Source organism: Triticum aestivum, chromosome 6D (genome assembly GCF_018294505.1).
Source record: "Triticum aestivum cultivar Chinese Spring chromosome 6D, IWGSC CS RefSeq v2.1, whole genome shotgun sequence".
NCBI lineage: Eukaryota > Viridiplantae > Streptophyta > Magnoliopsida > Poales > Poaceae > Triticum > Triticum aestivum.
In genome coordinates, this window is record NC_057811.1 from 254065668 (window position 1) to 254082643 (window position 16976).

Below are 16976 nucleotides of genomic sequence, written 5' to 3' on the forward strand. Positions count from 1 at the left end.
CTCGCGGAAGCAAATACCACGAGAAGTAAATATGTGCCTTTTGCGGAAGATAAAAACACAAATTTTCATTTTCCGAGAGGCACGATTGTTCCTCTCACGGAAGTAAATCCGTACCTCCTCGAAAAGTAAATCCGTCCTTCAAGCGGAAGAAAAAAAAAGAAAATATGTTCATTTTCCGAGAGGCATGACTATGACTCTCATGAAAGGAAATCTGTGCCTACATTTAAAGGAAACTTGTGCCTATCACAAAGAAAAAAAGCATTTTTCACACAAAAATTTTGTTTTTTTGTCCAAAACCTAAGAATAACGGAAAAACCAGAAAAGCTGAGAAACAAAAAAAATCATCTGAAAACTAAAAATGCGTACATAAAAATAAATAAACAAACAAAATTCGAAGGAAGCCCATAGAGCACGACCCGTGGCGCCGCACAGCCTACCAAAAGTGGACCTTGGGAGGGCTCGTGAAGGAGAACTCGCTGAGTAGTTGTTCTGCCTTGCACCATTTCCTTTGCCGTGACACCAGTGTGTCCTTAAGAGATTTTTCTGAAATTTTAGGATGGGTTTAGCCCATCCATATTTCAATATCTGGTTAATTAATTTAAATGTTTAATTTCAAAGAAGTAATTTATTGATGACAGTGATAAATAGAAGAAATGAAAATATCGGATAGGTCACTCAAGAATGTACTCAGCACACCGTAAAAAAGAAAGATAAACACCTCCCATCGCCGCCGGACACGACGGCCACCGCACGCCACAAAATGCAAATGCATCCCGAACAATTCCGCATCCTGGAAATATCCCCAAACCCTCGCCCGCCGCCGACCGACGACCTCCAGATCTCCGCTCATGGATGACGACGGTGCCGCCTCCCCGTCGCCCTCGCCGTCACCGTGGCGCTCCCCTTCCCCGCTTCCGATCGCCGACCCCGTCACCGTCGCCGCCGTGCCCCCCGGCCACCTCGCCCTCGCCATCCCTATTCATAAGCATGGTCCCTCCAGCAGCGGCGGCGGCGGGGGCGGGAGCAGGGAGGACGCCTGGAGCGACGGCGCCACCTCAACGCTGATCGACGCCTGGGGTGAGCGCTTTGTCGCGCTCGGCCGCGGCAGCCTACGCCACCCGCAGTGGCAGGAGGTTGCCGAGGTCGTCTCCTCCCGCGATGGCTACTCCAAGCCGCCCAAGTCCGACGTCCAGTGCAAGAACCGTATCGACACCCTCAAGAAGAAGTACAAAGTCGAGAAGGCCAAGTCGGACTCCTCATGGCCATTCTTCGACCGCCTTGACTTCCTCCTCGCCCCAGTCCAGAAGCTCCTGGGCAATTCTGGCGGGGCAGCAGGAAATTCTGGCTCCTCCAATCCCAGCAACCGGAGCACCGCACCTATGGCCCCGCGTGTCAACTTCCCTCAGCGCACCCGCACGGCCTTTCCCTCGTCAGGTATGAAGCGGAGGCTGCCATCGCCGCCCCAGGCGTCAGCATCGTCGGAGTCGTCCGACGGGTTCCCACCTGAACCACTGGCTGAGGCCGTGAACGGCAAGAGGCAACGCCTCGAGGAGTCGGCGAATGGAGCGGACAGCAGCGACCGTGCACAGGGCCTGCGCGAGCTGGCACAGGCGATTCGACGGCTTGGGGAGACATACGAGCGCGTGGAGTCCTCAAAAGGGGAGCATGAGCTCCTGATGGAGCGGAACCGCCTGGATGCCGCACGCGAGCTGGAGGACCAGCGTGTACAGTTCTTCCTCAAGATGCAGATGGAGATCTCGAAGGCCAACAATGGTGCTCCACTCGCTGTCCCACTTGCTGCCGCTGCCATGGTCGGTAATTCAGCCTCTACAGCAGAAGATGGCGACTCGCCAGCTACTGCTGATGGCAACGGTCCAAGGAGAGCCTCTATGGCAACCGATGACATGGCCAGCAGCAATCACCATGTCCGGTACCGTGTCAAGGACGACAGGCATCACCATGCCTCACAGCGCCCATCTTACCAGTACAACCAGAACAATGTTGGTGCTGCGGATACCGGAGGCATTGGTAGTGGCAGCGATTCCGGCAACAAGGAAGAAGAGGAAGAGATGGAAGACGAAGAGGAAGAGAGCCAGTAAGGTCACTCCGGGGATAGCAGTTCAAGAATTTGTATCTGTTTTTTTAGGTAAGAATTTGTATCTGTTGATTGGCATTGCCCTGGTTAAAATTGCTCCCAGTTATGCTGGTCTATCTCGGAGCAAATGGCTACTGAGCTTGTAGTGGTATTAGCAACCAGGAGTAGCAGAGTTATGGTGAACACCTGTGGGTGGGATGTTTGTAGTAACTTGTAGCTGCCTGTTTGTGCTTTTGATGTGATTCTAAGATATTAAGGATGTCCCTCCCAGGCCCACCGAATGTAGCATGATTAGTTATATGGTGGTGTTAAGGTTTGCTCCTTTTGGAATCATGACCAGTGTGCCGAACTGTGCTCAGTGCTTATCTTCTGTTTGTTTGAGTAACATACGTCCTGTTTCGAGTTCTCAACAGTAGCCTATGGCCAACTTGTGAATTGTAATGGAGATCATCAGGTTGAACTGTGCTGCTTATGTTATATGTACTCTCTTCAATAAGTGTGATTCATTTAGCAGGAGAGGTTATTGTGGCCAGAATGCAGTTACTTTACTGTGAGCAAGGCTTACAGGTTTTTTTGTTGTTGAGAAAATAGCAAGGCTTACAGGTGTCATGAAAAGGAATGCATCACTCGCCTAGTTTGGTAGCGCAGTTTTTAAAACACCCTAGTATTTCAAAACTTCGGTATTGCAATGCTTGGGCAACGAATACTACAGTTTTTTTTTTTTTTTTGAAAACTGCAATTCTCTCAGTTTTAGGAAAACTACTGATATGTTTGGCTGGTGTTGTTTTACTGTAGTTTTGACCAATAATTACACAACTTTAATCTAAGTTAATTACTACACCTACGGAGCTACACGACCGGATCAATTAGAGCATGGTTACTTTACCAATAATTACACAACTTTAATCTAAGTTTTGACCAACCGTTGGCTATAAGAAAGTGTCATGTCATTTATAACCAATCTTATAGCCAACATGTATACCAATTAGCTATAAGTATGTGTTACTTTATTAATACATGGCCCACTTTACACTCTCACATAGTGCCTAGGAGCACGTGCTGTAGCTGGCTCTTGCATGAGAACCCGCTTACATTCTTTCTCCTATCTTCTCTCCTCCAACTAAGTATTGAAATAATATTTTACTCCTTACAGCCTGCTGACTGTACCTTATTATACTTGCTCTTAGTTTGTGCTAACGAATGTCCGGCTGCATGCGCGCTGTACGGCCTTCTGATCGCTGAGCTAGCAAGTTGCGGACGTGATCGGTCGTAGCTAACTACAAAGAATAGGAATCAGTATCCTTTTTAGCTAGTGTGGTGCATGCGATGGAGAGGAGTGAATTAATATTACGAAAGGATACTACCATGTGATTAGTTATGCTTACAAACCAAGCTGCACAGTAGTGAACGAGCAGTTGACACGAGCGTCTTTTCCTCAGTTTGAGAAAAAAGAGGTCCGGACCTCTTTTCTTAATACTCAAAAAACAAACTTAGTATCAACAATACCACCATTTATGAAACTACAGTTTTCTCAAAGTATTCTAAACTACAGTTTTGGTATAGCCAAATGCCTCAAAGTATTCTAAACTACAGTTTTCTCAAAACTATGGTATTCTACTAATACTTCGGAAATACTTTGCATCCAAACGGGGCCTAAGAGCAACTCTAGCGGACCGTGCAAAACGCCCCGGCCCATAAAATAACCGCCAAATTACAGGTCGGGGCCAAAAAATCTGCACGACCAGACCCCGCATCCGGCACCGGCCCGCAAAATTTTTTTGCGGGGCGCGGCAAATCTTCTCCCCCAACCTCTATCTTCACGGGCTGGGAGGCCGACCCGAGCTCAACCCCGATCCGGCGCGAGATTTGGCGGGAGGGACATTTCCGCGCGCCCTTTCCCGCTCCCCGCACCCTCCGCCACCATTGCCCTCCCTCCAAAAGCTCCGGCTGCTCCTCCCTGGCCGTCCCTCGCCGCCATGGGCGACCCCATGCTGTCCCCCGTCACCGTCGAGGTCGTGCACGCCCCTTCCCCTCGGGCGGATCTCGTCGTCGACCATGTTGGCCCCGCCGGCGTCGCCCAAGCACATGCCGCGCCTGCCCGCAAGCAGCAGGGCAACGTGCTTGTGCAGGGCGGGAATCCAGCTGCCCCCGCCGCGATGGCCCGCGCTCCGGCCACCAATACCGCTGTGCGATCCGGGCCGGCGGCGGAGAAGGCCGGCAAGGCCGCGGGCGCAAAGCGAAGGAAGGTTCCGACTTCAAGGAAGCCATCTTCTTCAACCTCTCACTCCACCCCCCCCCCCCCCCCCGCAAGGAGGTGCTCCGGCGATGCCGTTCAACGGTGTCGTTCCCCCCGCGAGCGAGGTGTTCGACGAAATGGCCGGAAGGTATATCTCTTCGGACTTTGGTGATTCTCTTTCATTTTCGCCATTGTTTTCGATAGCTCGTGACTTGTTATCATTCGCTATAGCGGTGGTTCGAACAATGCAACAACCGAGTTCGTGAACTTGTTGGACACGAACGCGGTTGACATTGATCAAGCCCCTTTCGAACCTTTCGACTACAATGAAACGGAGGGCAGCGTGGACGATCATGGTTGTGCGAACGAGTTGGCGGAGATCGAAGCGGAAGCGTTTGAGAATTCACTAGCAAAAGCTGGGAAAAGCCAAAGATCGAAGAACTACACTATTCTGGAAGATCAAGCTTTGATCAAAGCATGGAGTGCGGTGTCTCTTGATGCATGCACGTGTACTAATCAAACCGCGAAGAGATATTGGCAAAGGATCGAAAATCAATACTTCCGCATTATGAAAAACTACCCCAACAAGACTCCACGCACATTTCGGTCGCTTCAAGGTTGTTGGGAGAACATCAAGCCTATGCGCGGAGTGAAGATCGACCCCCAAGATGATGCCGGACATGGGCGCATACCTTTGCATGCCCTCTTTTGCGTAATGAACTTCGCTTTTATTTGCGTGCAAACTGTTTATATCATTTGAATTTGAACTTGTTTGTGAAACCCTATGACAAATTTCAGATTTGCAGTTTTTCTGTTTGCGGGTCGTTGCGCTGTTGCCCGAGCAGTACCCGCATAGCCGACCCGTAAAAAAGCATATTCTGCTGCGAATATACTTTTTTACGGGTCCGTTTGGGGGGTCTGCATCTGTGCTAGCCCTCACCGGCCCATAAAAGCGGTTTTGCGCGAACTGCAAACGCGTTTTGCGGGCTGATGTTTTGCGGGGTCTGCTAGAGTTGCTCTAAGGCTTTGGGTCTGCATCGTCTTTCAGTTGTGTACACAACGATGCATCACAGCGCAATACTCCAATCTAGTAGGATAAGAAGCATAGGAAAATTCAAAATTGACCTTGGCTCCAGTGAGCCTCTTTCTCAAATAAATAAAAGCATTTTAAAGTTTCATTACAGAAGAGATGTACTTGCATCCCGCAAAAAAAAGAGACGTACTTGTAGACGTTAGCTGCATATACAATTTCATCAAAATATATATTCATTTATGGGCTAGACGATATGGTAGATTTAGCATTTGCTATTCTAAAACCATATATTAGTATTTTCATAAATCATAGGAAAAATATTTATCAAATAGTATTACGTGTAAGTACGAAGCAACATGAGAAAAAATCAATATATGTTGGCATACTTCTGTGTGGTATTTGAATTTCTGAAATTTTTGATCTTCTAAAGGCCGGAAGTGTGACACCCCGACAGTGACACTATACGGACTATTAGAATGCCCGTACGTTGCCACGGGGTCTTGAAATATTTTGCAAGAGTTATATAAACATAGTCTGTCGACACGATACAAAAATGAGCCAAATTAGTAAACAAAATGAGCCAAATTAGTTGAATACAAAAGGCAATATGACAAAGGAAAGATCGATAATAATATTGAAAAAATACCTTGTGCGATAACATTTAAATTGGCATCTTTTTTGGTTTGTTATGAGATATCACCGCTTCCACATTATTATTTGTAAAAAACTCGGTGAATTTTTGGCCCCTTTCGGCGACGTCGCTTCGGAACCCTTGTCGATGGATTCTTTTTGTGCATCTCCAAAATCCATATCTATGTCTCCTATATCCTGAAAAAATAATAATATATAAAAATACACCATTTGTATTATCATCTATAACATACATACAAAGAATGGTTAGCTATATGCACCTCTTCTCGTGGTGTTTCAGTCCGGTCTGTCATCGTTATATCAGTGCGTATGTTGGAACCTATCACTTTCTATCTTGAAATATAAACGATATTTTCTACTGCATCATATAAACATATATAATCTATACTTCTATACTACTATTAAACAATCAAACATTTTCTTTTCTACAGTCACCCCATTATGTGTATCTAGACTGATTTGTGCCGTCAGATTGTCCCACTTAATAAGATCTAACGCCTTAAATACGTTTGATCAGAGGCCACGATTACATGTACAATTAGCGTTGACTGACCATGCTCCACCGAGCGGACAAAATTTCCCACGCGCGATCTGGATCAGGTCCCACACAGTCACCGCTCCGCTAATCTCGCCCGTATATCCGGTAATCTCTCACATATCCGTTCGCCCTCCAAAAACCTTGCCGTCGCTCCCACGCGTAGCACCGGTCCTCCTTCCACCTTCCCCTTCCACCCATCTGGCCTTCCCGCCCGCCTCTCCCCCGATCCCCACGCATCTCCTCCGGTGGCCGCCTTCGGCGAGTGGAATCTGTTCCTCACTGGCTCGCTGCATTCTTCCCCTGTGGGGTGTTGGTGTGGGGATGGGATCTGACAGGATCGGGATGAGGAGGCGGCTGCGAGGTACACGCTCTGGACGCCGCGCGTGTATGCGCTCATTGCCGAGGCCGATGCCGCTCTTTCTGGAGGCTGACGCAGCTCTTACTGGAAGAAATCCCACGGGGTCAAGCGGGGTGACGAGGGCACCTACATCCTTTCATGTTTGGGCGCTGGAGGGCGACGGGAGTCATCGATTCGCCGTCTGGCTACTGCACTAGGGGACTGCGGCTGCTACAAAAGATGCAGCAATCGAAAGATGCACAGGTCAGCAACGCCTCCTCCCCCTCGCATGGCTCCTTCGGACCTGTAGATAACTGTTTGCATGCTTTCTGATATGGCATCGTGTATGCGATGTACTGATGTTGCAAGTGAGACTATTCCAATTAACTTGTAGATTTCATGCATCCCATAAAGCCATAACTCCTGCGTGGAATCTAGCTCACACGAGCAAATTTCTGACTTAGCTCTAATCTAATTGCCTTGAATTCGTGTACATAATTATATTATGGCAGAAATTTAAGTATTGTCTCGATTAGAATTGCCGCATGGGTACCAGTTTTTCTCCATTAAAATACCTCATGTAATGCTACGTTCCATATTTTCTGCATAACGGTAAGTTCATATTTACAGTGGACTTTGCCTTGGTTTCTCTTGTCATATTTCTTGTACACTAGAAGAAGTATTATATACTGTTTTAGCATACAGGAGTATTTTTTTACTGAAGTGTGCAGCCAGATCTTCCAATTTTGCTTCAATATGTTCTCCCATATGCACGACAATTGGGCCTCTTTTTGTCAATTTGAGGAGCAGGCTTTCATAATGAACTGTGTGATTAATGATAGTCCTCACCCTACAGGTACTTGATGAGATGCCACTAAGTCAGTTTGCTATCTCAGGTTATATTGGATGGTAATTTATTTTACAATACAACTACATCTTTCTTGAATCAGATTCGGACTGTTTCTGTGCAATTTTGTTCTATAGCTATTTTTTGGGTGGCTTTCTTTGTTTTGCTTTATGTTGTATAGTCAGTAGAAAACTCAAGCCCCATCATCTGACAATTCTGTAGTAATGACTGAAACTATTCGAGGACAAATCTTCGATTGTTGTTGTCGTTGGAAATTAGAGTTGCATGGTTGGCATGGTCAACATGGCAAAGAAAGTATAGAAGATTTGCCAAACCAGGTATGGGCTTGTAGAGTACCTCAGGTAATCAGATTCTGCACCCAAATTTAATTTTACTTGCTTTTAAATGATTCTAGGGCACATGATGTTGATATGCTAGATTGTGTTGTAGTTTATGCTTGTCTGATTATGTATATTTTCTTACAGAACGTCATATTTCTTTTTTGAGAAATTATATAGGTGTAGGCTGAGCATGGACGTTTGCGCTGTTGTGTGTGTTGAGGTCAATCTCAGTTTGGTACACAGCAGAGCTAAGGGCGTGCACTTGCCAAATATGGTGTATGTCGGACTTTCCCCATTTATTTTTTCTCACACCATACGAGAATTATACAGCTAAATATATCGAGATTAACATTAGTTTCCCCTGCTGAAGCTTGTGCAATTGTATTTATGTTGAGCAGAGAATTGGTCAACAATAAAGGAGAACAAGAATTGTATTTTGTATTACTATTTTTATACAAACTTTCTTCCCACACCATTATGTAATCTTTCCCTTTTTGGGTTGCAGTGTGGTCTCTGCTAACCAGATTTTATATATGATCACTGCTAAATTACAACTTGATGCCAAATGCACAAGCATCCTTTGCAGATTTCAAATGCCCAGTGATATCTTATTACATACTAGTAGAATGCCCGTGCGTTGCCACGGGCTTTTAAAGCATTTTGCTGAAATTAGTATAAACATGTATAGAAAAGGTAAACCGTAACAATTGGGTAATAATTGAAATTCATTTCACGGTGCAATGTAAGTTGATTAAAAAGATAATTTAAGGGCATCTTCAACGCTGACCCGTAAACCGGACACCATATTCGTTCATGGATGCGGAACCAGTCCACAGACAATGATACGGGAGCCGGCCATCCAACCATAACCAAAAATGCCCGTAACAATCTAACTTTAAACATGCTAAACAATGGTTAATTAAAAAAAACACCTTCCGCCAACACAAAACTAACATGTTACATGCACCTTCGGCCAACCAATGCAATGCATTGCAAGCAGCTTCCGCCACACACTTGACCAAAAGCATTGCCTTTTGGAGAGAAAACATAGATTAACATCAGTGTTTTTGGCCGGAGGTGTTCTAATATTTCGCACAAACCATGTATTTAATAGTAATTAGAGATTTGTACTAAGTAAATCATATTTGGCTAGATAGCCGTGTCCCTTTCGCCAAATCAAGCTAGCTAGCTTGAAGTCTTCCGCCGAACATCATGCTAATCAGTTATTCATCACGTTCTTCTTCCGCCGAATAAGACCAGTCTTACGCCATCCTGCACGGACAAGGGCACGTGGTGGCTTTTTGTAGGCCTGTCGGATGTCCGGACTCCGGCAAAGCTCCTTTTTGTTTGTCTCGAATTTGCGGAAAAAATTGTGTGCGGACCCATCGGCGGACCGATGCAGGGTCGCGTTGGACGGCAAAGTCATCTTTAATGAAATGTACTTTGCGACATTTTCTATAGTATGAAAATTATTCCGCTCAAACAACAGTAACTGAACGAACCAATATCAACCCCATCCCGCTCAATCTCGACCTTCACACTTACCACAAAATTCACTAACTCGTGTTCTAAGTGAGCTAGTGATTGCCGCAGCTGTGGCAAGCCAGCAGCAAGGGACAAGGGCGACAACTATCTTCCTATCTTAGTGCTAGTACCTCATGGTTCTATACTGGACCTACTCTTCATCCAGGATTCTATCACGATGGCGTTATGCTCATGCGTTGCCACGAAAATAGAAAGCTACGAATAGAAATGTTCGTCCAAAGCCTGAAAAATGTCAATGTGTCTCCTCTTCCAGCCCTCACACGCGCATGCCTAGTTCGTGGTACAAATTTATTTATCCATTAGAGAAGAGAAAAAAAAGTTTCTTCTCTCGTTTTATCTTCTATAGCTAATTGCATGTGCATTGCAACCGGGGCACACATAGTCCGATATTGTCGATTATTCCTTTTTCCCGTGAAATCACTCTTGTTCCATTCACTATTTTTACCTCTCCACCTCCCCAGTCCAAACTCGCCCGTGCGTTGCCACGGGCATGTCAACTTTAACATGGATTGAAAAAATAGCCAATAACAAAAAATAATAATTAAAATCCACTTCACTTGCAATATATTTTGATAAATTTTTTGAAACATTGCACTTCATTAGAAATGATAATAACACTTGAATGCTTTTATTATTTATGCTTAATATTCGATCATCTCACGAAAGCATGTGTATTGTTATTATCAATTAATTAAAGACAAACACATGGAGTACTGTGTTCCCTTTAAACAAATCTGCAAACCCCCAAACCTAGAACATAAGTGGGGACGTATCCTGACAGCACATCATGCCAGACCAGAACTTTCAACTCTCATTGTGTGGCAATATAAAATGTCCGGAAAAAATATAGCTCTCTGAAATAATGCAAGGCAGCCCCAAGATATCGAGGTTCTAAATTGCTAGAAGCTTAAATGCTTAATAATACAATCATGTTTCTCCACTTTGAGCCAGTCCAACGTGGACTACTTCATTAATACCTACCATCATTCCAGATAACCTGCAAAACCAAAGGTAAAAGACTATACAAATAAAAGTTTCAGTTGAGTTGAAAGGCTCAAACTGAAAGCCAACAAATATATGCAGGGTTATTTCATACTGCTATTTTATTCAGCACCAATAACCTCCTTGTCAGCATCATAATATATCATCCAAAATCATATTACCAATTTTGGGGCAACTTTATACTACTTACAAATATAAAGAATAATATTAACTAAAAAAACCTTGGATTGTAATAGATGTGAAAAATACTTCTATGTTCCAAGGAATCATATGGTGTGAGTATCGTCTGAAAGCTTTTAGGAGAAATAAGGATAGAGAGCTGTTTTGTTCAACGAAACAGATTGGCTCTCCTTACACTAAGTCTAAGTTCATCATCATTCATCATTGTTACATGTATAAATTAGGATAACACACAATGAATAAGAGGAATAAGGATAAAAAGTTTTTAACTTCATCACAATGTTCATTTGCTTATACTTGAAGAAATAAGACAACATATCCTGTGAAAAAAATTATTTTTATTGACAAACGAATTCCCTCCCTTTGTTAAAAAGATGCCTATTTGGTTCACCTGGAAGGCAAAGGAGAATTTCATAACATGTCTATGGTACCTTGCTAGAAGGAAAAAGATAACGGGTATACTTGGCTCAAAATCAGAATGGATGATAGAATTACATAGAGTTGTTTGTCCTTTTGGAAGATACAACTTTTGTAAGGAACTGTGTCAACGCATTCGCACAGAAAATATATCATCTGATTCCGGTAATGTAATAGAGCACACTAAATCGTATTTATGAACGCGTGGGAATCTGGACTCTTTAGAAGAAATGGACAGAGCAAATGAGCATGGTCCAATGCAGGTTGTACAGGTTCTATTGTACACAAGTTTTTATACAAAATTTATTAGAAACACGGGAACAAAATTTGTTTGAGTAGGTAACAAAATTTGTTTTAGAAGATGATGACTTCCTAATATTGAAGCATGTAACTGAACTCTACTGGTTTTGGGGAGTTGAAACGGAGGTACAAGACAAGAATGAAGAAATAGGTTTTATTTCTGTTACTCACAGACTACATGTACAACATTGGGAAGCTCCTTGTGAATCAAGCTTACAACAGTGAGCACTGAAAAATCATACTCTCTTCTTGCTAGCCGGTGGTGAGAACACCTTTGCAGCAATTAGTATTGAAATGTTCTCCTTGATAGGTTCATGAAGAATGCCAGCAATGAAAATCTCATCCAGTATTTAGACCTGAATATTTCACCATTGGTACCCATGGGATTAGTCAGTACTAAAAAGAATGGTAGCTCTTGCAAGAAATTTCATATAACTCGATTGCTGGTTCTTCGGTGTCAACATTTCAGCATATATGTGAATATAAAATCGACCTCACATACCATGGTTATTAGGAAAAACACTCATCATGCATTTTATAATCAATAGAGGCTATCTTTACCAAAGTTGTATTATCATCGTTGTAATATCCCAGATTTTCATTTGAATGTTCAAACTATTACTACAATAAAGATAACAGAGAAAACCAACAGCCAAATACTTTTTAAAATGTGTTTTATAACACAAAATAAACAATAAAAAAACACAATTTTAACAGTAGCATAAACATATTGCGCCATGAAGCAAATATAATCAGTGCATGCACATCAATTTCTTTTCTCTAGCAAAAACTACGGGTTTTTTTTGGCAAAAACAACCATACCTCCATTTATTTTGTGGCGCTTTTCCTTCTTCTTTTTATGCCTTCTTTACAGTTTCCCCTCAACTTTAATGAATTGGCAGAGCTCTTGCCTTACCCGTAAAAAAATGGGCACCATATGGAGAGCTAAACTGCACAACACTAATATATGTGAGTCTCTCGAAGATATCAAGTACAAGCCAAAGTATCAAAAGCTTTCAAGTTTGCTAGAAAATTGATAGCATTAAATGGAAGTTCACCTAGATGGCTAGATCCATGTTAACTTTTGAATTGTTAATATTGAATGTAAAAGGTCCAAGAATATACACAACTGGGCACTGTCACGCATTGTCATTAGCTAAAAGACCGAAAAGATAAACATCGTAGGAAGAAACATTGATGCAATCCTCGAAAAATTGGTTAACACCAAATTTCAACGGATGCATGCTTGACAAGGAGACACCTCCATTCGAATATGTTGGCAATTAAAAAACAAAACCGTATAGTGGGAAGAATTGATCAGGCTAAGGCAGAAGGATGCAGATGCTGCTCAGGGATAAGTGATTCAGAAAAAACAATCCTCATCGAGGTTCTTGCATAGTCTTGCATACATAACTAGATCACCTCTACTATTAAAGGCGATATTTTTTTTCTATGACAACAAATTCAAATCTAGCCTGAGAGGACAGAGCACGCACCAGTGAAAACAAAGATTAAGAACACAAATACTCAAATAAAATAAACCAAAGCACGAATAGGTTGGTGATGGCCTGCTCGGCTTGGCCCATCTATTCACACAAGAAATTATTAACATAGTTAGAACCAGAAAGTAAATTTGTTTTACTCAGACTAAAAAAATGTTATAGTTCCGTAGATCTTAAGCACCTAGTTTTACGACAACCACCTCCTATAAAATTCGGTGCTGCAAGTTCACAATGACATGGCCCAACTAAAGCTCCTTCTTGTTCTTGTTCTATTTCTTACCTAGCAAACTACCTCATATCTCCCAAATACTGACTACCATCTACAAACATATGCATAACAAATTATCACCACATCACACGGGCAGAAGAAAACACATACCTTAGTCCTAGTCGGTGAAGATGTTAGATCTTTGCACGAGTGCCCACGTACCTTGGTGTAGAGCGGACATTGTCATACTTGGAAGTGCTGCTTGGACGGTGTGCTCCCATCAGCCCACATAGCAGGGGCCACTGCTTGCGCCGCGCTCTCGGACACTGCTCTGCCACTGCCGCAACCACAAGCCACAAGCCGCGAGCAGCCGACCAAGATGCTGAATCTTTCCATTAGTGCTGCGTTCTGGTGTGCAGTTCATCTAGTAAATTAAAGACATGGTATAAATTATCATTGAGCAATGCGTGGGCAAAAAACATCAGTTCGTGTACTTGCAATGAAGATTCTGAATTTACAAACTATCTTGCTACTTCACACTCACGACTGGCTTATCTTATTCTTATCACTCATTACTCTTGAATAATATATTGGTAGAAAACATTGAAATAGAAAGTCATTTGATCAGTAGATAGAAGCAGGAGCACATCTGTAAAAACACCTCTAAAGCATGTTCGTTTGAAATAAGGAACAACCTTAATACAAACGATGCAAACCTTAAGGCCCGTTTTCTTACAATATTGTCTCGATCTAAGGACCCCAAATTATACAAAGTGCACCAATGCAATTTTCCTAGCTATTTCATGACATAAAGAGTTCCAGAACAACAACAACAAAGCTACTGAACTCTTGCCCCAGTTTTGGTCCATAGGTTCCAGTCTGCCCGAGATCTCTTCTACGTAAAAATTGTCCTAATGGCCCCTCCTCCCGTTTCTGTCAAACAAATTCTCATTAAAATTTCTCAAACTCTAGAAGGAATCCATAAACCTGCAAATAAGTGTTCATAAGAACAACACCCCAAGGGATACACATGGAAGAAAACAATGAACATTCTATTAATTCAGTTAATGGGCAGTGTGCATAGGGCATCATATTGACTATATGATGTTGTGTCAGATGATGTACCACAAAGCTTGGCAATACGATCAATGGCAGCATACTGATGCCGATGCTGCATTTTCATAAAGTTGTCTAGTCTAAACGAACAAGCATACCATGTTGAAATTTTTAGTGACACGATGATGTGAAACTGAATTGAAAACAGAATTCTAGTACTAAACATAAATTTTAAAATACGTCTACTGAAAGATGAGCAACATCAGATCAATTATCTAAATTGTGATAAAACACTGAAGAGATATATGATATATGATATGATAACAACACTAAGAATGTGAATGTTGTGATGAACTTCAATGTGATTATGCAGTACCTACTGAAGAGCACCTTTGTGACATGGAAGTAACTACCATATAAATGTGACCATCCTTTTTCTCTGAGCAGATCCAAATCAAGCAAAGATATCTGAAAACCACTTGTGTATCTGTAGGCATATTTGTAATCGACATATTTATTGTAACTTGATTCTTCACTTTTGATTCTCTTGAATCCATCAGAATGGTCTTCTTGGTGCGGACTTCGTCCTTCATCAACTAAAAACCTGACCAAAAAGATGAATCAGCTTGTACACAAAACGTTACATCACTGACAAATTTCCAAGATGAATATATACTCTCGTTGTGAAGAGTTAGAACATATCCAGTTAATCCTAACTGAGAAGAGTTAGAACATATCCAAACTTCCTAGAGAGACATGTATTTCTAGGAAGTTTAGGCCGGGTTACAATTATGTACATATGTAATGTCTCAGGAAAATCGAATGAAACAGTCGGGCTGTGTCAGTAAGTTATTCTTGCTCAACCCCTAGGTAGGTGTTTCTCTTTCTAATTTGCTTATGATTTGATAATTCGTGTCTCTTCTGAAGGTTGTAGGAACTCCCAGTTACATGTGCCCTGAACTTATTGCTGATATTCTGTATGGCTCCAAGTCTGACATATGTTTGCTAGGCAAGCATTCCTATCTAACATTCAGTTGCATGTCTTGCTCGCTTGTTCTCTTGGCTAAAAATCTGCAATTTTTAGGCTGCTTCATCTATGAGATGACTTCGCTGAAGCATGCATTCAAAGTATTTGGAAGTAGCTATGTTGACATGCTCTTTAAGTTAGAGCTCCTTCTTTCCAGCAAAAGTATAAAAGAAAAAAATACAACTCCTTTCATCAAAAGTTGCATCTTAGATGATGTTTTTTCCTAACAGAATATGTAGACACTGGTAAACAAGATAAACGAGTCTGTTGCCGCTCCTCACGCCACCCACCGGCCACCACCTCATCATGATGCCAGGTGAGGACATCGACCAAGTGCAGCGGCGGAGCCAGACGGGACAGCACAATGTGTTGGGGTTTAGCAAGGTGCGGACATTAACTAATTAAAAAAAGATTGTAATAAACTCTGATCCTACTGTCGAAACTACTTTCACTGAAAGGGATATATCATCGGGCGAAACATTAAACTGGAATTAATTACCTTCGGATGGTTGCATAATTTCTTAAGAGCAGTAATATATGCCAAAACTTTAGTACTCTTTGCTTCTTCAGATATCAAGGGCTTAACCTGACAGGGTCAACCACAGACTCCTGTAAATATAACTCCGACTACCTTACATGTGCCTACTAAATATTGCTTGAAACTCAGAACGGTACAGAATTTCCTTACATTTTTGGAGTGTGTGAAGTGGTTGTATAGTGTCATCTGTAAGGGAGTCAGCTTGCATCACACTACTTCAACAATCTATACATAAGCAGGGTTAAGTAATGTAGATGAGGCACAATTATATAATGTAAAAAGAAGGAAGAATCACTATAAAAGACAAAATGGATAGCAGGTACACAATTCTTTTTGTGTTTTCTGAATGTGCGATGAACATATCAGGCCAAATATACACCGGACAAGACATGCCTTTGGTGGCAAGTGATTGGACAGCAGGGCATTCGTTCGTCTCAATATAAACTGAATATCATTGAGAAGCCGTCAGAAGAATTCAGAAGGTAATTAAGCTAGAGCCCATAAAATTGGAAGAAAATGCATCCAAACAATTCTAGAGGAGATTATTATAACATAAATGTGGACAATACAGTTGTAAAAAATTATGTAGTGCAGAGTGCAGACAACCTTCTTCAGAGGAAAAGGGCTTGCCTGATTTACTTTTGCACTAAGCTCTCCAGATCTCTCGGATCCCAACTTCTTTTCTTCTGCAGTTGCTGTGGGTTCTCTTCCATGAATTATGGGTGCCTTCAGTTAGGGGCAGATAATGTGTTAAATACAGAGGAAAGGAAGATAAAATGCAATTAACAGGAATAGCACATGGGTTTAGGTGCACAACACACGAAGAAACTTGAATAACAAATATCTGAGAACACCACCATCTGTTAATAAATACTTCTAGATCTCATTCCCCGCTGCCACTGGTCCCCATTCCCTTCCGCCATCGGCCCCCGTTCCCTGGATCCCCCGCTGCCATGAATGGCAGACAGAGAAAGGAGAGGGCAGGGCATCCTAGGGAGAGAGATGAGAGGAGGCGTTTACCTACATAGGTCGCCATCACCTGGTAATTGTGGAATGCGGTAGGGATGGAGAATAGTTGGATAAGTTGACCTTTGTTAGCTGCAGCATACATGTTGATGATACC

General features: G+C 42.5%; 1 protein-coding gene and 1 long non-coding RNA gene across 2 annotated transcripts; both read left to right on the forward strand.

The window, feature by feature from the left end:
- Positions 1-715: 715 nt before the first annotated feature.
- LOC123144568 (trihelix transcription factor ASIL1) lies at positions 716-2428 on the forward strand. The gene has a single exon (XM_044563778.1). It carries the CDS (start codon positions 849-851, stop codon positions 2097-2099), a length of 1251 nt encoding a protein of 416 aa, XP_044419713.1. The 5' UTR covers positions 716-848; the 3' UTR covers positions 2100-2428.
- Positions 2429-6673: 4245 nt separating this feature from the next.
- LOC123144569 (uncharacterized) lies at positions 6674-8550 on the forward strand. Its single transcript, XR_006471711.1, has 2 exons — positions 6674-7154; positions 7747-8550. It is a non-coding gene; the product is annotated as an uncharacterized lncRNA (long non-coding RNA).
- The last annotated feature ends 8426 nt before the right edge of the window (positions 8551-16976 follow it).

Excerpts from the sequence above, each read along its gene's own strand:
- LOC123144568 (XM_044563778.1), top strand. The coding sequence starts at position 849 with ATGGATGACGACGGTGCCGCCTCCCCGTCGCCCTCGCCGTCACCGTGG.